The sequence below is a fragment of the Malaclemys terrapin genome, chromosome 3 (assembly GCF_027887155.1).
Source record: "Malaclemys terrapin pileata isolate rMalTer1 chromosome 3, rMalTer1.hap1, whole genome shotgun sequence".
Lineage (NCBI taxonomy): Eukaryota > Metazoa > Chordata > Testudines > Emydidae > Malaclemys > Malaclemys terrapin.
This window is the reverse complement of record NC_071507.1, coordinates 54,932,253-54,959,128: the sequence shown is the minus strand read 5'-3', so window position 1 is coordinate 54,959,128 and position 26,876 is coordinate 54,932,253. Positions and strand designations below refer to the sequence as shown.

Sequence of the window (26,876 nt, the reverse complement as noted above, 5' to 3'; positions counted from 1 at the left end):
TGGTGCTGGGGGCGGAAAGAGACACAGGCAAGAAGCACCCCCACCTCAGGCTGGCCTATGCAAGAGCACACTGCAGTAGCATCTAACGTGAGAAGGGACAGCTTAGCCCTCAGTCCATCTGTGAAACAAATGACTCAGAAAGGGGAGAGGAGAGGTGGGGCCATGAGCCCATCCCATCCCCTCCACACCAGCCATGGAGAAAGGCCAGCACCTTGGAGAACATAATCAGTCTATGCCATGTTAATGTGTGATGATGACCAATGTCACCTCTGTCCCCAACCTACACCTCCATGTGCACCAATCAGCCCTGGAACAGAAGAGATTGTGGCACAGTTCCCCCAAGTACTGCCTCCTACACCAGCTAACCCTAAGACAATGACAAGCAGCAAGCAAAGCAAAGCAAATTGATTATTACACTGAACATACGTAGCATAACCAAAAGCCATGGGATGCTCTCGGGACTGGGAATGTTTTTATGCCCAGTTGTTTTGGGAGGAGATTGTACCAGACCATGGAACTCTACAGGATTATTACATTACGCACACCATACAGGTATGGGCACCACAGATGGAAACAGTAACGTTAGAGGGAATTTTTCAACAAAACTTTTTTTTTTTTTTTTTCTGGAAAATACCAATTGGTCAAAGCCAAAGCTTGTCACTGGAAAAGGTCAGTTTAGACAAATTTCCCCAACTTCGAAAAAAAAAAGCAACCAAGAAATTTTGAAATTTTCAGAAGGTCCCCTTGACATTTTTGAAATGAAAAAAACAGTTTTTCAACTTTTTATTTAAAAATTAAGCTAATTTTAATTTAAGAAAAAAAGTTAAAGAAAAAAAGGTCAAAATCAAAACAAAATGTTTCAAAATTATCGAAACAAAAAACATTTTGATTGGCCTGAACTGAATTTTTTTTTTCTTCACGTTTTCACAAACATTTTTGAGACTTCGACATTTTGCCCTGATTTGGAATGGGAAATTTCTTCCAAATCTCCAAAAATTTCCACAGGCAAGGACATCCTTTCTCCCATCCCCCCAGCTTTAGTTTGGCCACCCTGAACGCAATCTGAAGAACCATGAGTGTCAGGCTTCCAAAAAAGGCACCTGACCCTTAGGCCTGCATTAAAATGATCAGGATTTCACCACCCGTTTAGCAGTGATTTGCTCTGTGTATTTCCTGAATGGGTGGGTGGTGGCAGTTGCACCGAGTCATGCATGAACATGTTACATGCCCCGAATGGCACTGCTTGCTACACTCAGAGCAGATCACATTAAACTATGAAGATTTTATGTATATATTTTCAGCCATCATTGAAATGCGGCAGCTGTTCTTCAACAGCATCACTATGCATCTGTTCAGGACAGTGCATGAAGAACACATTATCCCACTGAAAGCACCTGGGGAACTTTAGAGAAGCACTATGCAGGCTGGCCAGAACGAGTCTACTCTTGCCAAACATGCCCTAATATCACCTTATTTTTACCTCTTTATGAAAGACAGCACTTTCCAGCAGCACAGCATCCCCCTTGCACCCATCCACAGCACTATAACTCACAGAACCGGGCACCCCCACTGAATTACCCACATCAGTTCCTACAACACCTGGCCCTATCCTTGGAAGTTTCCCATCCAAGTCCCAAAACTGCTTAGCTAAAGACCTACATCATAGCCAAGGTGCTACAGGCCTGATTCTCCATTTGCCTGCACAAGTGTAAATCAGGAGAAATTCCTGAAAGTCAGCAGAGCTACACTGGTCTAAACCCACTGTGCGGGATGAATCAGAATCATATGCCTGCAGGCCCTAAACGTTACCGCATTGGAGTTCTTGGCTGCACTGCTAAAAACCTGCCCAGTAACAACCATCTGCCACTGGTATAAAGAGTTGTGCAACAAAGGCTGAATGTAATAGAAGAATAAGTTACTTCCCCAAGAGGCTGAGAGAAAATGCATTCACTTCCCAGCAAGGCCAAATTCACTATTCCTGACAGACATTTGCAACCCGAGTTGTATTAATCGGACAATAAGTTACCGAGACCACTGAAAACACAGCAGATTATACACTGCCCCAGTGTGACAATTTGCAAGAACGACTGGAAACAGAAACACTGAACACTTTAGCTTTTCGGTGTTACAGGGATTTCATCAGATACTCTATAAGGCACTCTTAAAAATTGAAAGCCAGCTTTTCTATTATTCAGACTTTCACTCAGCTTGCTTTCTTTTTTTGGTTCTTTTTCCTTTTGCTTTTTACACGTAAAAGCACTTGGTGATTTGCCTCTCTTTGAAGTACTACTTCTTTATAGAGACTTTTCTTTCTGAAATCAAATACAGGCAAATATATTGCAATGAAAAAAATCAAGACAAATCAAAATATTTTGGGTCAAATCCCAAGGTCTTTACTCATTCCTACAACACAAAAACACCCATTGCTATCAAAGGGAACGATCTCAGGATTTAGCCTAGTGAATTTCCCTAAAGTCAGTTATCGAATAAGGGCTAAATTATTTTCTGTTACTTTGAATTGACACTAATGTAGCTTCCTTGACTTCATTGGGTTTAATCAAGATTATGCTGGTGTAACCAAGCAGAATTTGACCCTAACTTTTCATCGTAGGAGAAGGTTCCATCTTTCTTTGTCACTTGCATTTTCTCGGGATTCTCTTCATTATGCCCAGGACAGTAGTAAGTGTTTGTAGAATCAGGTCTGAAATGCCACCTGTAAATAATTATCAGTGCAAAATTAACACTGATGCAGGCAAAATGTGGATGCAGACAAGAGAGGCCAGTATTTGCAGACCTGAGATTATGTCTTTTGCTGGTGTGTACTTTTGTCACCCCTTAATACTTGCTGGTTTATAAAAATGACTCCGGACCTTGATTTGTCTGTATTTAAGAACCCTTAATTCTCTCCATGGCAACATAATGGGGCCTGTGGGAAAAAAACCCAACAACATCATAAAGTGCCAGAGAGGCTGGAGGTGATGGTTATTGAAATCAGACAGAGCAAGAGAGAAGAGACAATGCCTGTTAAAACAAACTGCTCCAACAATCCAAACTGACTAATTATGTAGGAGATGGAGAGAGACATTACACCAAGAATAACCATAATGAGCTTTGATTACACTGCAGCTTCCGCATTTTATTCTTTCAAATACCCACTAGCTCTTTGTAATTCAAGAGTTCTCTTATGTTAACATCAAAAGGTAAAAGCGCATGCACAACTGTATATTTACTCACTGTGAGAGACAATTAGCAAATTGATAAAAATGGCTAGGGTTTTGGTAGGGGGGAGGGAAAAGAGAGAGAAAAAAATAGTCAGCACGAAGTGCTAATTATACAGTTTCAGAGTAATACCTGGCTTGTTTTTGCTCTTTTAATCAGAGTCATTTGAGCTATGACACAGCCTCTATACCAGACCTACATACTGCCTGGGGATTGGATGCATGGCTTCACCACTCAGTTGTCTCAGCAACTGTAGTCTACACACCAGATTACATGGAGAGGGGAGGTTGCAGGGCATTAACTGCCCAGACAGGGCCTGCTTCTACTTATGGGTATTGAAAAATGACATGATAGTCTACCCACTAATTAATTACCTAAATATTTGATCTGGGATGTGCAGTGCCCATATCAAGATCTTTGCCCAATGGTGTTTTTCGGGTTGTCAATAAGAGGTAAATAATTAAGCCTCCTGATTCCAACTCTGAAGATTCAGATTGCAGATGTAAAGAATAAATAATGACCACACAGCGGAGTAAAACTGCACATCTCCCAACACGAGGAGCCTATGTTTGGAAAGCATTCTCGACAGCATACCGCATTGGAGGTTAAAGGCTAAAGTGGGGCAGTTGTGAAATCATTGAAAATCTGGCTCTGGAAATGAAAAAAAAGAGAGCAAGATGGGACCTAAGCATTTAAATAAAGGAGAAGGAGCTGTGCTATGCAATGAGAAGAGACAGAGTCTAAGCCAGATGTTAGAAGTAGGAGGGATTAGATCCTCGGAAAAAGGTAAGATCCCACATACCACGATTGGGACCTATGTTACAGCATCATTAAAACTCTGATCAGACTGACACTATACATGGGACTGAGCCCTGTCCTGATTTGGTTACATACTTGGATGTTAACAGAGTTATAGAGTTAAGGGCCAAACTATCAGCTGGTGTAAGCGTATCTCCATTGAAGTTATTGGAACTGCATCAGTTTACACCACTTGTTTAAGATCATTTGGCTCACTCTTGGTCCAGCATGGTTAGGTGTCTCTCATTCAGATCCTTCCACAGAAGTATGAGGTGCTGGTTTCCCTTGTCATCTTAGGTGCCCCTCTCCTAATAGCCCAGTAAACCTCTTAAAAGCATCTCTCTTACAGTTCGTTGACCCTGCTTAAAGAAGCAGCAAGTCTTCCCAAGGGTGCAGTCTCCATCCTCGGTTGATAGATGAGTCATTACCTCTTCCCCTTGTTGGCTTGATGACTTTGTTTACCTTTTATGTAAATGCCTCTGCCTGATGTCCAGGTTGGTTAGACAAACACACACATGATCCTTTCTGACCCAGACATGTTGATTCCTCAATCACCTTGTGAGCTTTGATGGTTTTGTTTACCTCATGTGTAAATTGCAATTCCATAGTCACTGGTCACCCTGCTTCATTTGTATTCGAAACCTGGGGAGACCTCTTTTCTACTTTTTCAAATACAGACTTTAAAACACAATAGCAGAAGACATCTGTAATTCCACAGGCAGTCTTGTCACATATGTTCCACAATCATATAATTGACCAGTACGTTATTAGTTTTAAAATGATACCTCACAAGGCATATTTTGTACAACTATCATTGCAGTAGTGTGTAGGGCGTGAATAGCGGGGTGCTTAGGGTCACAGCCTCCCAGAACTGCTGGCTGGGACAGTGTCCATCAGCAGCTCCCCCAATGCAGACCTGTGTGTTAAAGGCATTACATGAATGGAATAACATTTTCAGCAATGTTAGTTTGGACAAATTAAGACTACCCAAAGGAATAGCAACCCTCGTGCTTCAAGACTTAAGCTGTGGAGGTCAGGAAGAAAATTTCCCTAGTGATAAAATGCCGCATAAAAGACACTGCGATGGTTACAGGCAGTGCTGAAATTTGTCCTGCAACATGACAAGACTGAGACTGAGGGGGAGTCCTCAGCAATGGGTGGACAGCCCATCCATTGGCTGGAGAATGCAGCCCAGCTAATGCCATGCTCTGGGGAGGTTAGAACAGGACAGAGCAGGGAGGTGGATGCAGAGATAATACCCCAGCATGCCCCTCCTTTCCTTCCTCACTTCAGGCTCTGGCGTAGCCTGCTGCATCCCTGCCTCTTTTCTTTCTGCCCAGTTTGGCATCTGCCTTGCCTGCAGCTCTGAGGACAGTAACTCCCCAGCGAGCTTGGGCGCTTTGCCTACCGTATCATACATTGCAGCAATTCCTTACCTGGCAGGCTGCCAGTCACTGGCACTTCACAATTCCTGTCCTACTGAGTTCTTACAAGAGTTTGGCTGATTCTAAAACTTCCCAGACTGCCCCAGCTATCTTTGGGATGAGACATAAAACAGAGGTCCTGATCACCTGGGTTCATTAAAGATGACATGTGACCCATTTTACAGGCATAGGCCCATCAACCCTGCTGTTCCGGTCAGATTCCAGTCTGGGGAATTCCACCGTGTCTCCCTAAAATCCCCCTCATTGTTTCAGGTGGATGCAGGATTTATCTTCAATTTTTTGTCTGGCAAGGTGCTGAGCAACCATTGACTTTTATGGGCTTGATCCTGAGAAGCATCCAACAAGCACAGAATGTTCCACCCCAGAGTTGGCTGCACTTCAGTAGGAGATGCAGGAGATATTCCCACATGCACTTGCAAAGCACCTTGGGGTCCTTCTGGATAGACAGGGTTACATGATGGTAAGATGTTACCAGTAATCACTGTTAAGAGCCTTTACGGTCAATCCAGGCCTTGTCGAGTCCAGTTCCTTCACTTCAGCATTGCTCTTTACCCTCCAATAACTGCTGTGCCACTATGGATGTCCTTCAGCTCTCCCTAGGGAGGAGCAGGGCAGCAGGGACAGGAAAATGACATGGAATTTTCTTTTTTAATTCAAGTTTGTAGGAGGCAGAGGGAGAGATCAGAAAGAAAAGATTATGGGAAAGGAAATAAAGGATGGCAAGTAGGGCAGACAGCTGAAAAGGGATTCCAATTTCTTTTCCACTCTCTGTTTTCAGGTATTTATATGGCCCCATCACCATAGTTTGTGAATGTCTCACAATCTTTAATGTATTTATCCTCCTCACACCTGCCCTGTGGGGTAGGGCAGTGCTATGTTACACCTGGGGAACTGAGACGCAAAGAGATTAAGTGACTTGCCCAAGGTCACATAGAAAATATGTGGCAGAGCCAGGAATTTAACCCAGGTCTCCTCATGCCCAGTGAAATATACCCTTAATGACAATGCCATCTTTCTTCCCATCTGCCCCTTTCTTCTCCCTTCCCATCCTCCTCCTTTTTTTGTTTTTGTTTTTTTGCTTTGGCCCTAAGAACCTACCTAGTCCCTGAGATGTTCACATATAGTAACGCTGATAAAATAATTCCCAGATTCATGGATTCAATGATTTTTTCCTTTTTTCCCTGCTGTTGGCAAATGGTGTGGGAACAGACCATGAGTTTCTTGAACCAAGTAATTATTCAACATAATCTTCTAATTTTTGTCAGTGACTAATTCTCGGGATGCAGATCGTTCACAAATGGTGCACTGCAGATGTTCAAAGTGTGACATCCACACGGAGTGTCACACTGAGTAGTGACGGAAGTCACACAACACTCATGCCACTGAAGACTGAGCAGGATGTGCAGATTTTACAATCCAATTCAAAGTTTGCTCACAGTGAATATTAAGTATTCAAGCTAAAACCCCACTTTAGATGAGGATTCAAACTAGTAGGATCTCAGATGTCTATGGAAAAGGCCACAAACAGGGTCAAATTGACCTTTACTTTTGAGTTCAAAAGATTATTAATGGTAAATTTCTCCCACTGTTTGCTCATCTTCAGTACATACATGCAACATGCTCCAATTGGTTGATGTGTCCAATTAGGACACTACAGCCTATCCCCACTCCTGTGAATTTTACAAGACTCAATTTGTCTTTCCTATTCTTGTTCCTCGTGTTTATGATGATGATGCCCATTGATTTGTTATGAAGACTCTTGGGAGTGGTCATTATCTTATTTCACTGCCAGGCAGCCAAACTCAGGGCCAAAGCAACACCACTCTGACCCCTAGCCAGGCACAAAATATTATTAATTATTATTTATATTACTATAGCACCTTGGAACCATAGTTCAAGACCAGGATTCCATTGTGCTAGGCACTGTACGGTGCTCAGGACTAACTTTGCAGGGAAGAAGAAATCCATGGTAGAGAGAAGATAAACAGTGAAACAAAGAGGCAGTGTTACCTAGTGATTAGAGTTCTCTCCCTGACTGCCATTCATTCTCTCTGTGACCTGAGACAAGTCAAACAACCTCTTTCTGCCCCACTTTATCCCCATTTATAAAAGGAGGATGGATAGTGCGTACTAATTTCACAGTGTTAGTGAGAGGCTTAATTCAAAAAGATAGTGGATGGAGCACTCAACTGGGACTCAAGACATCTGAGTTCTCTATTCCAGGCTCTACCACTGACCTGCTGGATGACCTGGGGCAAGTCAGGTCACCACTCTGTGCCTCAGTTTCCCCATCAGACAAATGGGGATAATGATACTTGCCAGCCTTTGCACTTTGAGATGTGCTGATGAAAAGTCCTATACAAGAGCTAGGTATGACTATTAGTGTTGTTGCACATAAAGTGCTTTGAGATCCTTCAATGGAAGCTGCTACAGAAGCATGAAGTAGTATTAAGACAGATTTCACGGTGACTGTCACATGAAAAAATGATCCAAGATGTTACCGATGTCATAGAACAGAGATTTGTAAGATTTAATTAAGCCAAGCATTTGCTGAGTGAGAAAAAACAGATCAGAAGGCTGGATAAATTAGCCTACAAAGGCTTAAGAGGAGACAAGATCTGAACAGGGTCCAAAGGCAGGCAGGAAATGGAGGTGTGTGCATGTTTGGAGCTGAACCAAGGTAGGGCAGGAATTGAGTCAGCAATCCTCTTTCCTAACAACAGCTGGAGCCCCCAGGGGCTGGTCTACGGCTGGGCAGCCTGTTCGGGATTGAATCCAGACTGAGTCTGCTGAACCCAACCTCAGCATCACAAGCCACATGAACAGACAGCACTGGCTCCAGGAGCCAATCCCAAGGGATAGCCAGTCAGCGCAGGATAGCTCTGGGAACCCACCCCAAGGAAGTGGGAGGTGGGGGAGTTTGGGGTTGGGTTTGCTTTACCTTTAATTTGCTTTATCTGTCCACATTTATCCAGCCCTGGTTTTGATCCAGTACAAATAGTAAAACTGACCATTCCAGGCCATTGCACTGTGGCTGGAAAGGAAATACCCACAGGTCCATGGTGACATTTCGAGGTTATTTTGTGGCAAGTAGGTGCTGTAATTAGAAGCAATCCTGGAGGTGCACATCACCAGATAAAACATGTGAGCCAGATTGGATAGAGAGATGTGGGAGGGGAGGAGGAGCTACAAGGACAGAAGCCGTGAGTGAAATCACAATGGTTCAAGAGTAGAATCAAAGTAATCTAATCAAACAAAACATCTCCATGAAGGAGAAAAAAAAAAAAAAAAGGATGGCTGAAAGGGCTGTTAATGACATGGAAATCAGGGACAATCCCATGGGAAATATATAACAGAGGAACAAGGAATAAGAGGGAAATCTACTTATTTTGCATTTCTAATCCAACCATAATTATAATAAACCAACTGTACCTGTCTACATGTGTATATACCCATCACCACAGTAGCTAGGCACAAGGAGTATATTGAGGAGTATATTGTGATCCTAACACTTTCACATGTCCTCATCACTCCTAGAGGTTGTCTCCCAGGAGTAACACTTCTGCATCATTCTGCTACTCCATTACTGGGGAAAGCCACTCCGAAGTGAGGAGCTCATCAACTGACCTTAGAAGTGGTAAGAGATTGGTTCATCTTGACCTTAGGAACCATGGAATTGCACAGTGCCTCCCCCTGGAGACTTCCTGTCATGCATGATAGTGGCAGGGAGGTGGTCTCGGAGAATTAAGCCTTGCCCATTGTTGGCTTTAAAGATGAAGGACTGGATCTTGGATCAGTCCAAACTCAGGTCAGAAACGTTGTGATAAATGAACCTACAAATTTACTCTAATTGTGAGCTCAGCTGTAAAAAATATGTGAGATGTCACAGTACCCTATAATGACAAATGTTGATGGGGAAAGGTACAAAAAAGAGACAGACTAAATTAGTCTAAACAAAAGGGCCTACTGATAGGGTTCAAGGAATATGTTAAAATCATGCTTGGTAAAAACAGAACATGTGGAATCAGGAATTTATGAACCAAAATTGGTGTCAGATAGTAGGCCTAAGTGGTGGACAAAATAATGAGGGGATGGGGCATTCCATCTATCAATCCCTTTGTGAGTCCTTAAAGAAATACTTTGGAGGAAAAATAAGGAAAGAACAAACAGAAGCTACTGAAGTGAGCATCACCATCATAGCTGCCACCCCCACTGTCTTCTGGGACTCCAGACCTTCTTCATCCTGATCCTGAGGAATGACCTGACCAGAGTGGGCTAGAGAGTGAGGGACCCAGATGACATCAGCACCCCTACCAACTCCAGTGGAATCCCAACTACCTGACATGAAACGGGACTGGACATTAACAGTGCCAGCCCTTCTCAACTAATTTCTCCTCTTTTCTCCCCAAGGACAGTTATTACCATCTTTGATACGCTCTAAGAAGCTATCAAACATGGGATATTTTCCCCTCCACAACTCTCCAGCTAAAGGGAAAGGTAACAGAAAATCATGTTAAAATTAACATTTTTCCTTCTTTTCTTTATCTATTTTGGTATCTGTAAAAGGGTAAAATGATTTTAATGGGACGTTCGCCATACTGTAAGGGACCTAGGCATAGGCAGTCTGACCTAGCAGTCACAGCTGGGCTGCTGTCACCAAGCCCAGGGCAGTCACGAGGCAGTAGTCAGTGTGGAGGGATCAGAGTAATTGCTAGAGCCAGGATTAGTAGGCAAAAGCCAGGATCAGAGTCAGGCCAGGTCAGAGACTGGAGATCAGCAAGCAAGGTGAGGTCTAGAGCTCCGCAAACCAGAAGTCTGCATGGCTGCTCAGACAACTTTCCTGGGGCTCCCTCCTGGGTTAAATAGTGAGCCTGGGCCCATCAGGTCACAGGCTGCTGTTGCTATGGTCCCTTTGAGCCGTTCTTCCTAACACACTTCATCTCCCCAGTGCTCCTTGCATATGGTTCTCTGAGGCCTCCTGGTGGGGATGTGGGAACATCAGCTGTGCCAGACTCTGCAGACCCAGCGTTCCAGTCCAGCAGCTCCTTACTGGTACTAAGGAGGCTGAGACCTCTGTATACCAAGCCCTGAGCCTTGTTTAACACTGTTTAATGTTGGACAGTAACTGGGTTATGCTAACACCTGTATTCCATCTAAATGAACACAACAGGAGTCAGTACAGAGTGAAGAGAGATGGTGCTGTGTGTCTATTAGATCCACCCAGACGAAGGGAGGTGGTGACACAGTATGAGGTGAGATGTGAAGGAGCTGGGATGGGGAGTGATGCCATAAAGGAAAGCAGGAATTCAGTTGCAGAACGGTCAAACTCGCTCCTAATATGCACGTGTCTTCCCGAGAAAGGGTTCTGCTCTCAGACAGATGAAGCCATCAGGGGCTCAAAGGGGTGAAGGAGATGTCTAGTAAGCAAAGACGAATCTGGCCCCCGGTCAGCAACCTATGTCTGATGGCAAAGGGCTCTTTAACATCCATGGCTCTCACCAGTGCAGGCCTGGGGCCAGGTCCTTAGCTGGTGTAAATCAATCTAGCTGTCTAGACGTTAGTGGAACTCTGCTGAGTTACAGCAGCTGGGGATGTGGCCTGAGTTGGAGTGGCCGCAAAGAAACATTTGCAGGTGTGTGTCATACTCTGTGGAAATTTGTCCATGTCACCAAGCCAGTACAATTAGTCACGTTTGGCAGACTCGGCTCCTGAGAGGCCCAGGACCGTGATAGCAGGAGGGGCTGCAGGCCACAATGACCAAGGCACAGGCCTGTCAGAAAGAAGTTTACGCAGCATCGGCCTGAAGTGCAGGCTCTATTGCCCATCAAAGGATGAACTGGAGTTGCATACGTGCATCGACTATTGCCTGGCTCCAGGCAGTGATATCAATCAATTCCCTGCCATTGCAAGGGTCTGAGGCATTGGTGCATTTCGATCCCTCCTGTTCTCTGCCTGGGGCACATAATAGTTTAGTCTCCTGAGGATTGTAATACTTTGGTCTAATTCCAGTTATTGGCTTGGGATGGGGGTGGCTGGATGGGATTGACCTCCTGTAATATATATATATACAGGAGGTCAAACTAGAAGCTTTGGTGGTCCCTTCTGGACTTAAACTTGATGAGTCTATCCCCTTCCCTTACTTACATGAGTGTGAAATCCACCTGTCAAATGTTTATTATAGAAACAGGACTGAATGCATCTGACCATTCCTATGGGATAAGCCACTGGAGAAAGTGCACAGATCTAACCCTCAGGACAGAAGGTGTGGATAGGTTACAAGAAATCTTTCCATTCTACAGCAAAGAGCTATGTAGATTCAAGACCCACACTGGAATTCAAAGCTGCTTTTAGAAAACCTGCAGTGAAAATGAAGCATATACTATATCCCCCTACAGTAAACCACAGCCAAGAACAAACCAACAAATGGAAAAATGGCCATGTGCCCAGACCTCTCTACAGCTCATTTAGAAGAGCTCAGAAACTGTCCTTGAAAATGCAGCCTCTTTGTGAGCCATCAGAGCTTCTCAGTTAACTCTCCTTGCTGGCATCCCATGTGGCCTTCAGGTGTCACTGGAGAAGCTCAAAAATGATACTAAAGCAGACCTCTGCAAAGCCACAGATATCCCTTGCTGACTATGGCAAAACACAGCTCAGCGTTGATAGTCAAACTAGTTAAAGGGGAGACTACAACGGGTCGTACTGAAAGGTGAACTGTCAGGCTGGAGGGAGGTTACTAGTGGAGTTCCTCATGGATCGGTTTTGGGACCAATCTTATTTAATCTTTTTATTACTGACCTTGGTACAAAAAGTGGGAATGTGCTAATAAAGTTTGTGGATAACACAAAGCTGGGAGGTATTGCTAATACAGAGAAGGACTGGGATATCATACAGGAAGATCTGGATGACCTTGTAAACTGGAGTAATAGTAATAGGATGAAATTTAATAGTGAAAAGTGCAAGGTCATGCATTTAGGGATTAATAAGAATTTTGGTTATAAATTGGGGACACATCAGTTGGAAGTAACAGAGGAGGAGAAGGACCTTGGAGTATTGATTGATCACAGGATGACTATGAGCCACCAATGTGATATGGTCATTAAAAAAGCTAATGCAGTCTTGGAATGCATCAGGCGAGGTATTTCCAGTAGAGATAAGGAGGTGTTAGTAGGGTTATACAAGGCACTGGTGAGACCTCATCTGGAATACTGTGTGCAGTTCTGGTCTCCCATGTTTAAGAAAGATGAATTCAAACTGAAACAGATACAGAGAAGGGCTACTAGGATGATCCGAGGAATGGAAAACCTGTCTTATGAAAGGAGACTCAAAGAGCTTGGCTTGTTTAGCTTAACCAAAAGAAGGCTGAGGGGAGATATGATTGCTCTCCATAAATATATCAGAGGGATAAATATCAGGGAGGGAGAGGAATTATTTAAGCTTAGAACCAATGTGGACTCAAGAACAAATGGATATAAACTGGACATTAGGAAGTTTAGACTTGAAATTAGACAAAGGTTTCTAACCATCAGAGGAGTGAAGTTCTGGAACAGCCTTCCAAGGGGAGCAGTGGGGGCAAAAGACATATCTGGCTTCAAGATTAAGCTTGATAAGTTTATGGAGGGGCTGGTATGATGGGATAGCCTAATTTTGGCAATTAATTGATCTTTGATTATTATCAGGTAAATATGCTCAATGGCCTGTGATAGGATGTTAGATGGGGTGGGATCTGAGTTATTACAGAGAATTCTTTCCTGGGTGCTGGCTGGTGAGTCTTGCCCACATGCTCAGGGTTTAACTGATCACCATATTTGGGGTCGGGAAGGAATTTTCCTCCAGGGCAGATTGGCAGAGGCCCTGGAGGTTTTTCGCCTTCCTCTGCAGTGTGGGGCATGGGTCACTTGCTGGAGGATTCTCTGCACCTTGAGGTCTTCAAACCATGATTTGAGGACTTCAATAACTCAGGCATAGGTTAGGGTTTGTTACAGGAGTGGGTGGGTGAGATTATGTGGCCTGCGTTGTGCAGGAGGTCAGACTAGATGATCATAATGGTCCTTTCTGACCTTTAAGTCTATGAGTCTATTAATATAAAAACTGCCATCCCAAGATCCATCTAGATTGGGGACCTGTTCCCGATAGTGACCATTGTCAGACACTGCAAAGGAAGCCACTCCATAATGCACCTCCTTGTGCAAAACTACTTACCAGGAGTCAGATCTCATGCTATCCTTAGCTACGGATCATCTTAGGACCTGGGTTAGTAGCCTTTGTAATTTTACCCTGGTAAGTGTAGCTGAAAATGCTATTATTCATGCAAACGTCTAACCTTTTTTGAAATGTGAAGGAGTATCTGTCATACTGTGAGGAAAGTGGCACACATGTTTTTGGAGCAGGAGCAAAAAAAAACCATGCTGCACACGCATATTCCTTTGCATGAGTCGGTCTTACCTTCTGATAGTTCTTAACAGGGTGGACCTGGCTTCATTATGGAAGGTGATGATGATACTTGTTGATGGCAGATCTGGACGATAGTGCAAAGTTGTACATCTGAGAAGTTAGAAAAGATACAGGTATCACTATAGTTCTGGAATGTAAAATGGCAGCTTATTTAATAGACACAAACATTAAAGGCACAGTGTAAAGGTAGATGTTCTCCTGACACTACTAAAATAGTGGTTTTCTGAACTATTCATTTCTGTTTGACCCAGAATCTATAACATTCTACTCTGTGGGATAAGTTGCCTGGGAATTCTACCATCCCCCTTTCATTCAGCTTTGTTTCTGGGTGTGGGTAACCCTACTGTGACTAGCAATGGACATCCCCAAAGAGGTTCAGCTTATATAGACACAGTGTTTGAGGAACCCAAACAGACTTTTGATGTGCATTCCTGGCACAGATATTGTTACATCACAACACAAACAGTATTATGCAGTGGGTCCAGCCCAGAAGAGTTCCCAACAGCCTGACTAGACCTATCCTTCTCCTGCACTTTGGGGATTGGGACCCAGGGCACAGGATTCTTCCCCCCTGTAGCTGGTCCCTTCCAGAAGGCTTGGGATGAGCTCCCAGATCTTGGGGCTCTTTTGACTGAGAAGTGATCACACCACACTGAAAACATCTGCTCATCCAGCCCTGAATGATGTATGAATAAATCCATAAAGAATATTTCTCAGATGCAGCTACAGTACAAGGGTCAGACTTTCTGCTTCTCTAGCACCCTTCATCTAGGGATCTAAAAGCACTTTATATACATTAATTATTAACCTCAGAAGACTGTACAGCTGGAATTATTCCTCCTACTTTACAGAAGAGTCAATTGAGACACAGAGAGGTTATGTGAAATGCCCAAAGCTACACATTGAGGTAGTGGCAGAGCCACAATTAGAACCTAGGTATCCTGGCCCCCAGTCCTTTGCTCTAACCACTAGACAATACTGAATAAGGCTCCACAGAATTTACAAAGGCCCCCCGGGGTATGACAGGAAGCTCACCCTGAGACAGATATAGCCTTAAAGCCTTTTTATTAAAATCAGTGAAATAATAATTAAATGGTAAAATAATCAGAGTTACAATTGCATGACTGCTATTCAAAAGATACATATGGTAATATAGGATTATATGCTACAAAGCTTTGGTTAATATACTCACACCCTTCCTTGATAACACAGGAACAGCCTTGCGGTTCAGGTTTCTCAATTCTTGAGTGAGGGATGCAGTGCTCACTGATTAGAAGAAACTAATGCTAAGAGCTATCAAAACTAACTTACGGTTTACTTGACTAACAAACTTAAAATCAAAAACTAATCAACAAACTAAGAATAAAAGCTTAGGGAAACCGAGCTTAGCCTAGTTCCCTTGAAATTTAGAAAGTTTAAGAAGAACAAGTACAGCCTAGTAATAGTCATAGCCATAGTAGGTAGATAGAATAGAAGAGGAAGAGGAAGAGGAAGAGGAAGAGGAATAGAGATAGCGTAGAAAAAGAATACTCTAGCGAGGTGGGTCACCTCTTTTATAGGGCACAAGTGCCAGAAATCCTTCCCCCTATGCTCAAATTTCATTCCTCAACCACAAAATGTTAGGGTACACTTACCCCATAGGATAGTATGTTTGTGCATGTTGATGACATGTACCTATGCTCATATATTATTTCTATTCTTTAGTCATTTCAGTTCTTTCCTTGTGGTGTACCTGTTAAGTCTGTGGGTACAAATTGTGGGCACCATGCCATTCTTCCATTGTCTATTAGCCTAGATAAATGGTCTTAGATATATGAGTGGGTGCTTATCTATTTAGTAACAAGTCTCAATATATAGGTCAACTTTGCTTTCTGGGTAAAAGGTCTTAATATAGATATGCTAATTTAGCTTAACATACAGGTTTTTGGCCTATAGGTCTCTTGCATCACAGCCAAACTTATTTTTAATATAAATCTGTAAACCTATTACAATAAACCAAATACTTAAACTATAAGAATATATATATATATATACACACACACACACACACACACACACACACACAGTAACTCCCCACTTAATGTCCTCTCGCTTAACTTTTTTTTGATCTTATGTCCCTGCTCAATTAGAGAACATGCTCCATTTAAAGGTGTGCAATGCTTCTCTATAACGTCGTTTGGCTGCCTACTTTGTCCACCGCTGGCCAACCCCCATCAGCTCCCCTACGCCCTACCCCCCCCACAGCACCTCCCACCTGCCAGCAGACCCTATGGATCAGCGCCTTCCCCCTCCTGCCCACGGCAATCAGCTGACTTGCCGCGCGCAGGAGGCAGGAGAGGAAAGGGGGAGCCTGCACGCCGAGTCCTCGCTCCTCCCCCCTGAACACTGCAAGCCAGCTGATTGCCGCGGGCAGAAGGCAGGGGAGGGAAGGGGGAGGAGCAAGGACGCGGCGTGCAGCATAAAGGGAGGGCAGAAGAGGAGGCGGGTTAAGGGTGGGGGTTTGGGGGAAGGGGTGGAGTGGGCAGGTCGAGGGTTGAACCCCCCGCCCCTGGTGCTTGCAGAGTAGGGGAAGCTGCCACTGCTGCTGCACAACCTGCTTCTCCTAGCCTACAGCACCTTCAGCCTCCTTGCCTGCCTCATTGTCTCCAGTGCCGGGCTGTGCCTGTGTGGGGTAAGGTGGGGGCACCTCCCAACTAGAGTACTGTACTGTATGGCAAAAAAAAAATTTCCCTGGAACCTAACCCCCCACTTTACATTCATTCTTATGGGGAAATTGGAGTTGCTTAACATCGCTTCATTTAAAGTCACATTTTTCAGGAACATAACTACGTTAAGTGAGGAGTTACTGTATATATATATGCAAGCAAGCAGGTTAGTCCTATAGGCTACATGGTTCAGTTTCTAACACGAGTGAGCCAAACCTACAAACAAGTGCACAGTATATAGCGTTTCACAGAACCAAACAGAGTTAAGGAAATTGGGATTTCAGTGATAACTGGGGAGAAAACTGTGGTCAATTGAAACTTTAGGTCCCCAAACTGTGGGGCATGCCCCCCTAGAGGGGCACAGAGGAATGTTTGGGGGAGGAATAAATGGGGGGGGGGGCCAAGCCTGCACAGAGGGCGGGGAGGGAGCACCACCCAGCCCCACCCTGCCCCCAGCTCTGCTCCGGCTCTGCCCCCAGACACAGCCCTGACTCCTGGCCCCGCGCCTGGCCCCGTCCCCAGCCTTGGTGCAGCTTCACTCCCAGCTCCACCCCCAGCCTCAGCCCCCTTACTCCTGTCTGTGTCCCCCCACCCATCTCCACTGGGGGGGTGAAGACAGGAGCAAGGAGGCACACAACCCTGAAAAGTTTGGGGACCACAGGTCTAGTAGCTATAACACTGCTCTGAAAATTAGGAGACCTGAGTTCTGTTCCTACATCTGTCCAGGGCCGTGGGCAAATCCCTTCACCACCCTTTATCTTGTCTACTTAGTTTGTAAGCATTCTGAGGCAGGGACTGCCTCTTTCTTGTTAATTTTTTTAATGCACAATGGGACCTCGATTTCATACACCCTGGGGCTCTGATGTGTCCATAATGTAACCAAAAATTCAGGCCACCTCATTGTTCCCATACATGAGTATCCCTTTGTTCTCGGCCTTTTGCGCTAGAAATAACCTAGTGCAGAAGTGGCACGTGAAGTTCTACGTCAGCCTAGAGCAGTGATTGGATGAATGGAGAACAATCTCCCAATGTTCATGGTGTGTAGAGGCCGAGCCCTCTCCAGCCCCCTGCACCGCACTGTGCTCACTCCTCTGATGTTTCACGCAGCCTGCATTGTAGTTAAATCCCCAAGACTTTGCCTTGCAGCACCATCAACGGGTTTCTCTGCGGAGCCTGAAAACTAATTGGTCTCTTACAACAAAAACAATTTTTAAAAGGCTCCTTTGACATATCTCATTGGCTTTTCTGCCACAGAAACTCCAGGACCTGATGCTGATCTGACTTACGGCAGCTTGGCACCATTGCCTTCCATGGAGTCATTCCCCATTGGCACCAGCACGAATGAGATCAAAGGCAGGTCCTCAGTGAAGATGCTGATGCACACACAAGCTTCTGGCATGAGGTCATCTGTGAGATTTTTATTCCGTGGGCCATTTTAGCAGCTTTGTGAGCATCATGTGGAATTCTCATTTCGTCTCGGTAGGCTTGCAGCATCACACTGATCTTTTTTTAATCCGAGTCCGCCCTTTCTGTCAATATTTACTCCAGCAGGATAGACGGAATCACTGATAGAGTATAAATCAAACAGAATAAACTATGTGGGGGTGGGGTTTAAAGCAGCAGAAAAAGGGAGATCTCAGAAGATATCTCTCTTCTTTTCCTTTACGGGTCTGAACTCCCACGCAGTTTTGTCTGTTGACTTTCTTGTCCTGTAAGTGCACAGACCAGCAGGATGATAAGTGAGAGTTAGAGAATAGACTAGAGAAGGGTCAAATCTACAAAGCAGAGATCCTAGTTGAACTTGCCTAATGTCTAGGGGCAAGTCCAACCCTGCAGTTTTTGTTCAGGCCTATCCCTAGGAAACACGCTGACTTCCTGGGGCAATGAATTCCATAGGTTCTAGATTGATTGTTTCTAAATTCACTGTTCTTTAATAACACAATGTGGCCACTGGGACAGGATAGAAAGGAGAGACTGTTTTCACTCCAGTCTTTAGACTATGGAGTCCAGGATCCAGAATCACAGCCCCCCTACTGGTCTCCTTCCCAAACTAAAACATCTGAGATCTTGGAATCATTGTGATCCTCAGCTGGGTTCAATGATTTCAATAGAGCAATACTGATTTACACCAGCTGAGTATCCAGCTCCGTAAATCCAGATAAACCTCTAACATCTTTGCTGCTCTTTTGGAGTCCTCAGATGAGTGTAGCCTTTACTGTAACCTTAAAGTGAAACAGCTGAACTGGAATGCAGTAGGATAGCCAATGTCCAACATCATGTCATCTATATCTCATTTTCCCTCAGGTTTTCTATCCCACCCAAGCAGCTTGTATGCTCTTTTATAACTGGCACTGCACATTGGCCAGACGCCTGTGCTGCGTTATCCAAAATAGACCATAGGTCCCTTCTCCGAGGATCCTGAAAGTGCAGAGCCCATCAGGCTATAGGAGAGGGGCTGATGACATTGGCCCATGTGCACCTGTAATGCCAACAGACCCCGGTTGTTGGCGGGCGGGATCAAATCTGGGACCTCTGGAACTTAGTGCCTGAGCCTCTACTGCATGAGCTAAAAGCCACCTGGCTCTTAGCTAAGGCTGTAGAGCAGACTCGTGCATCTCTCTCTAAGTGCCACTAGATGGGACAGACCACCACACCCATGTTACACAACACCTTTCGTTTATCAAAGTTACATTTCAGGGATGCGGAGAGCAGAGAGTTACCAAACAGCAACTCATCATATTGTGCCCTAAGTTACAATACCATGTCACTTTGGTCTCCTGTATCCTACAGTAATACACTCACACTCACAGTAGTTTTTTCTATTGGCTTATATGAGAACTAAAACAAGACAGGTCTTTGATCTGAATGCTGCTTGCTTGTTACAGACTGTATAATGACTCTCTCCACGTTACTTATAAACAGTTATCCCCTAACTGCTCCCAGATGTGTGTCCTTCCATCCATTTCGAACCTGGCACCAGCAAGGAGTTCTGTGTATCATACAAGGGATGCTATTTTTGGCAATGAAAAGAAAGGGTGTGGAAAGCACTTGCAAAATACATCACCCAGACAGTTTAGGAGATGCGCAGATTTATCAATTCCAACGAGACGTGATGCAGAGTCCTTGTATTTGGGTGTCATACACCTTTAAAATGCCAGCTGCAGTTACAGTACCGTCACTTATGTACAGTATCTGATTAGCAAGCAGCCAATGTTTTCTTCAGGCAGGAAGTTGATAGAACAGCCAAAACTCCAAATCCAAACACTTTCAAGATCTGCAAACTTGGGTCCTAACTCTGCATAATGGGCTGAATCAAAACCCCGGGGGCCTGATTCTCTACTGCCTTGCATCTGGGGGGCCTGATTCATAGCCTGCACCTATCAAATGGGTATGAAGTGCCACTGTTCTGACCTGGTTTTACACCCACGTTGCCCAGGTGTATATCACTGCACGAGATGCAGAGCAGTGGAGACTTGGACCAGAGGTCCAAGTGCACCATTACACTGGTAAAGTTCCCTTCTGGCTCTGAATTCTGTGGCTCAGGTCCAGCTGTAGTTGGGCATGGGATGGCTCCTGGAAGTAAGGTTTCAAGTCATGCTTTGTATATCTGACACCGAGCAAAACAGCGCCAGGTCTCCTTCCACACCAGTTTTGTACATGGGTAGCTCCAGTGGTGTTATTCCTGATTGACACCAGTCTGAGCAAGAGGAAACGCAGATGAATGGGGAAATTTGTCAGTCGGATAAAAAGGAATGAAACGTTCTAGCAAGGTTCTTCCTCCCAGCCCCCATGTTTGTTTCCCAATGTAACAGCAGCTAAGCCCCTGGCTCCTGAAGAGGCAGAGCACAGTTTAAGCTGTTGACTACAAGTGTTTTTTTGGCACTTGCTTGGGCAATAAAAACCACAGCTTGGAAAAGCATTAAATTCAGCATGGCCAGGCTTATTCTGTGTGACAATTACATCTGGGGTAATTTCAATTTAATACCTCCCCGCAAGTGAAAATTGCAGCATGCCGCCCTAAAATTGCTGTAATAATGAAAATAAACCCATTAAGAGCTGCCTGTGCTACCTCGGGCTGTCACTGGATAAATGCTTTCTGCTGCTTATGGTACCTCATAGGTCATCCAATTGCCAACAAGGAAAAAAAAACCCACAACATTTTTAGGAAACCAAGATTGTTCCTTAAAAATAAATGACTGCACTGCTTGTGTTTGCACTACCATGTAGCTCACAGTCTATGAGCTCTGTCCATGCTCTGAAATCCCGCAACAAGGCAGGGAAGAAGGACTAGTAGAACTATTGCTTATGCCAACCCCATGCCGAGCTTGGCTGACCATAGCGTGAGGTCTGTTCAGCCTCTGAGGTGCATGAAAGCCCACAGCAGCAAGACATGCCTGTGGATAGTGAGAATTAACAATCAGTTCTAACAACTTGCCAAAGAGAATTCTCCAGGGGATCCCAGGCTATGCTGATTAGCTTCAGACCAAAAGAACATTATGATTTTGTACTGCCATGATGGCCTTCCTTCGCAAGATTGCAAAGACTCCACATGCAGTCAAAAAAGCTAACAGAATGTTAGGAACCATTAGGAAAAGGATTGATAATAAGACAGTAAATATCATAATGCCACTATATAAATCCATGGTACGCCCACACCTTGAATACTGCATGCAGTTCTGGTCACCCCATCTCAAAAAAGATATATTAGAGGTGGAAAAGATATAGAGAAGGGCAACAAAAATGATTAGGGGTATGGAACAGCTTCCAAATGAGGAGAAATTTAAAAGATTGGGACTTTTCAGCGTGGAAAAGAGATGACTAAGGAGGGATATAATAGAGGTCTATAAAATCATGACTGGCGTGGAGAAAGCGAATTAGGAAATGTTATTTATCCCTTCACATAACACAAGAACCAGGGGTCATCCAACGAAATTAATAGGTTGCAGGTTTAAAACAAACATAAGGAAATCCGTCTTCACACAGTCAACCTATGGAACTCATTGCCAGGGGATATTGTGAAGGGCCAAAAGTATAACAGAGCTCAGAAAAGAATTAGATAAGTTCATGGAGGATAGATCCATCAATGGCTGTTAGCCATGGTGGTCAGGGATGCAACTCCATGCTCCGAGTGTCCCTAGCCTCTGGCTACAAGAAGCTGAGAGTGGACGACAGGGGATGGATCACTCGATGACTGCCTGTTCTGTTCATTTCCTCTGAAGCACCTGGCATTGGCCACTGTTGGAAGACAGGATATGGGGCTAGATGGAGCATTGGTCTGACCCAGTATGACCGTTCTTATGTTCTTGCTCATTAATGAATTGAGCCTTCCTGTCCCCCATGAGGTATGCTAACCCCATTTTTCAGCCTGGGAAATTGAGGTAAGGAGATATGAAAGGCTCAACTCTGCCTTACTCACACTGAGCAGTTCATTGCCCTGCAAGGAGTTCCATTTACATAAATGAGCCTCCACATGTCTTAACCACAGTGGCTCAGAATATCTGTTTTAGAGACTGGAATAGAACCCAGGTCTGCTGACTCCTGGATCTGCCCTTTAATTATTTGACTCTGCATCCCCTCTTTTGTAAATCCTCATTACAGAAATAAAAATTACATCCAAGCAGAGCTGGTGGGAACAATTTTGATGGAAGTTTTCCATTGAAAATGCCTTTTCATCAAAATCAAAACATTTTGCAGGAATACGCCGATTTCTACTAGATTTCATTTAAAAAAATCCAAATGAAGTGTTCTGATGATGTTGAAACTCTTCTCAAAGTTTTCGTTACATGGAAAATTTTGTAATTTGTTGGGTTTTGTTCCCATGCAGATCTACTTCCAAATAAAATTAATAGTTTTGTCAAAGCGTGAGAAGAACCAGTCTCACACACAATATGTCAGCCTATGGAGAAAGAGACAGAGCTGAACAGATCCCCAGCACTCCTCTCACCATTGAACAACAGCTCAAATGCCAGGCTCTGGTTTTACTCTTCAAAACCCTCAATGAGTTGGGCCCAGGGACCCTTGGGGGACCATTTCACTCTTCATGACCAGAACTATTGGACATCAGGGGTCTGTCAGCTACATGGGTCAAATCTGAGTGAGCAGAAGACAGCAGTTTCTCCAGGGCTGGCCCAGAGCTTGGGACCTCCCTTCCAGAAGAGATAAGGCTGGGGTTTTCAAAGGACCCTCAGGGTGTTCAGTGCCCAGCTCCCATTGAATTTCACTGGGAGCTGGGTGCTGTCTCCCATAGGTACCATTAAAAACCAAAGCCTGAAGTGACCACAAATCTTACTGCCTTCAGGACAAAATGCACAACTCATCTCATTAACATGGCTCTGCTGTATTGCCCACAACACTAATAACTAATGGTAAATGATTATGTACCCTTCTCTCCCACATGAGACGAGGGGGAGCAGAGAACCAGAGATCAGCATTGATCTGACCCACGTAGGTCTGTAAAATGCTCAGATATCCGTGATGATCATGGTATAAACTGCATGAGGAAGGGAGAGAGAGATTTTACATGTGTTAATGGGAGAGCTTCCAATGCTACGAAGCTTTACTAGCCTTCTATCTCTTCACTGTTTTTCTTTTCTTCTCCTCTATTGTGTAGTGTGTAAGCTCATCATGTTCTATGTTTTGAAAGCCACCAGCAACCAGTCAGAGCAGCAGTGTGTATATAGTTACACACTTTGCCTTGCATGTTCCTATATAGTTAGCAAACAGGGTTACTTGGGAACCAACTGTGCCTGTGTGGTTGCTTCATATGGTTGATTGTTGTGCAAAGAGCAAGCGACATAATACTCTCCCATAAAGCCTAGGCATTTCAACAGGTCTACATTTGTAGCCACTCATCTGAGAAGTCATTCCCTTTGAAGACACATCCTGGGATCAGTTAATCACCATTTCAACCCCAGTCCTCCCTATGTATGGAAAGGAACCAGGCATCACAACCCAGGACCTCCCAACGTGTTCACACCAATATTCCTGGAAGTCCTTGCAAAGAGGATGGAGGCAGGATCCATGGGTTCCCAATCCATTCCCACAGGTTTTATCATTAGAGAAGTAAACTTAAGGCTGGTGAAGGGTGCTAGACTGATAGCCCTGGAGACCGGAGACCCCTGTTCATCCACAGAAGTATGACACAGGCAGCAGTACTGCATCTTCCCATTGGATCCACCTGCCAACGTGCCTCAACCCTGAGCTGGAGGGACTGTGTCTTGGCATGGAGCACACTAGATCAGTCTCAATGCATATTTGATCCTTGCCTTCTCAATGAAAAATGATTTCATTGCCAGCCCCAGTGCTCAAATCAGGAATCCTTACAGACTATGGGGTTTTAACTATGCTATTTAGAGCAAAAAAAAAATCAACTCAGAGAGAGATCATTTGATTACTCCCCTCTATAGCTGTCTGTTGCTTCTAACCCAGGTGTGGGTCTGCTGTGGGCACTGCCCCACTCTGGGAGTGCAAACCATTGCAACTCTGTCTTTGGTTCAGGGACTTTATAGAGAATTGGGAATGCTAAAAGACGCAGCAGGGACCCTGGTAGGTCAGAAGAGGGAATAGAGGAGCTGATGATTAAAGCAGCTTCTCCTTTGAGTTACCATATACAATAGAGCTCTTTATTATGAACCAAACCATGACGCTGCATTAGAACTCCTCCTAAACCTTGTGGTGTTTAAAATCCAAAAGACGACTTACTGACCTGGGCCCAGCTATATAACAGAGTCCCTCTCCCTGGCCTACCCCCCACCTTAAACTGCAAGGGCTTATACTGGAAACACCAATGAGGCACTTGACCATGCTGGTGCCACTGGGGGGTCACCAGTGGTAACCACAGTGTATGTAACCTTTGTACCTAGTTCCTCAGAAGGTAGATTACTAGCCCAGTCAGCCAGGGTGTGGTTTCCAAATTGCTTCTTTCTCCCCGCTTTTCTGTGTGTGAGTGCTCTGCAATTGCAGCTTGCACTCATTTGTAGAGCAACAATGAAGTCTGCTTCTCTCGCACATTCTCTCTCTGTGCCTTGTTAACTTTCCTTAAGAGAGGACTATCCTTGTCCTTCTCCCCTCTCGCCCTCAGCCCCCACTTGCTATGTTTCTGCTCATTATTCCTTTCTGCTTCAACACCACTCAGTGGCCAGCAGCTCTGCTCTGAATTTTTAACATTCTCCCTGTGATCCTAATGCTCCCTCACTCAGCCAGCATCTCACAAAGTGTCCTCTGCATATTCATTCTTAACAGCTGGCCCTGTCTGCAGAGCTACACCATCTTTCAGCTCCCTGCAAATCCCCCTCCTCTCCTCTCCCTGCCACTCAGAAATACATGGAAAAGAGATTCAGCCACAGTTTGGCTCAAATCACTCAGCTTTTCCCTCACACTCCAAACCAGAGTTGTCCATAGAATGCCAAACTGCAGTACTATGTATCTCTCAGGTTCTCAGCTACACATGGGCAAACCTAAAAACATTTCCGGGTCGGGGGTTCAGATGAACAGCCCCCAGTCTGCACAAATATCCAAACTAAATAAACCTTTTTGAGCAGAGAGGTTGAGAGTGTTACATAGTGATCTGATGTGCATGAACTGGGAGCCATAGACTCCAATACTGAGTCAGAGGCAGAAAAAGATTCATGAGAAAAAAATATTGGAAAAGAAATATACTTATTTTAAGTTTAGGTCCCTGTGACAGGGTGCACAAACCCCGCACCAGTAAGGAAGGGGTTAAACAGCTGTTCTGAGGCCAAGCAGCCCCACCCTACCCCATCCACACCTACAGAGCATGCATGGCTTGTAGAAGGAACTCAAAAGGAGAACAGGCCAGTAGACACAGGAGGGGAACTGACTTATGTTCTGAGCTCCTGGCTGTAGTGATCCAAAGGGATGAGGCTTATGATTCGCAGAACGTCTGAGATTTTATCTTTGATTCCACTTATTTAACGTCTTGTCTGTTAGGAAAGAAGAGACTGGTAGGGAGTGATCCAGGGAGGCAGCAGGATAATACTTTAGGGTGCAGGATTTAGCTGCCTACGCTGTGTCCTGGATTAGAACCTGTGGAAGGGAGCTAGAATGTGTTCCCCTACCAATCTCTAGGGGGCGCTGAAGGCAGAAGCGTACCCCGATAGAGGGCGTATAGAAGAGAGAAGACACTCCGGACAGACGGGTCAAGATCCCAAGATGTCAATCCAGAGGGAGACCCAGAGCCGCCTCTGTGACGCTGGCAGACCAGCTCATGCCAAGTTCCTCATGTCTCAACTGAATGCAGACAAGTACATAGCTGGAATCAGTCTGGCTCACCCGTGTATTAGTATTGTTAAAACAGTTACTAGAATTCTAAGAATGTGTTTAGACTTTATTGAATGCTTGTGTGTTGCTGCATGCATTAATCTCATAACATCTGCATCCCATATTGTAAGGGGATATTTCAGCAGTTGCTCTGTGTGCCTCAGTGACTGGGTAAGTAACTAGACAGGAGTGAAATATTAATTAGTGTGAGAGCTGATCTTCAACAGGAGGTTTTACACCCTTCCCAAAAGGAAAGGTCCATCGATACCAGACAGACTACTGTGGGATGTTGCAACTAGAATTTCCCTACATAACATTAACAAGAGGGCAGAAGACTGTTGTTCTTCCCTCCTCCCCATGAAAATGAATCATGCAAGTGGATTTTTGCCATCAGCTGAGTTTGCAGCTCAGAGCACATGGCAGGAGAGGGATGGAATAGAAGGAACTGATTATTTCTATGTTGTTTGGACTCTCAGGGGGAAAAGGATTTTCTAAGCATAAGCAAGAGATCCTCAGGAGCTTAGCCTTGGTTAGCCCTAAAGGATATATAGAACTTGCTCAGCACAGACACTTCTATTATCTTTTGAAACTTAAGATTGTAACTCATTTGTGTATGTATGCTTACCTGCTCTAACCTTGTAAATAACTCTCTTCTTTCCCTTTCCTGTTTTATTAAATCTTCATATAGATTATTATAGGATTGGTTACAAGCATTTTCTTTAGTGTGAGGTCTAAGGTGCAATTAACCTGGGCTAAGTGAATAGTTCTTTGGAACAGGGAGAAACCTGAATATTGCTGTGATTCATGGTGTAAGGGACCGTCCATCATAAAGGTAAGCTCACCCACTAATGGGACTGTCTGTGACTCCATGTTAAGGCTGTTAGAGTGCCTGAGGAGTTTTCATTTGATAACACTAATCTACAATTTTTGAGAAGTCGTCTGCTTCAGAGATAAAATGTGCTATTTATTATGTATTTTG

General features: G+C 44.4%; 1 protein-coding gene across 1 annotated transcript in view; it reads right to left on the bottom strand.

Moving 5' to 3' along the window:
• GALNT14 (polypeptide N-acetylgalactosaminyltransferase 14) overlaps positions 1-26,876 on the bottom strand; it is a 193,982-nt gene that overhangs the window by 52,583 nt on the left and 114,523 nt on the right. Inside the window, exon 3 of the mRNA XM_054023906.1 lies at positions 13,905-14,003. Coding sequence (XP_053879881.1) covers positions 13,905-14,003 — 99 coding nt within the window. The remainder of the gene's footprint in view (positions 1-13,904; positions 14,004-26,876) is intronic.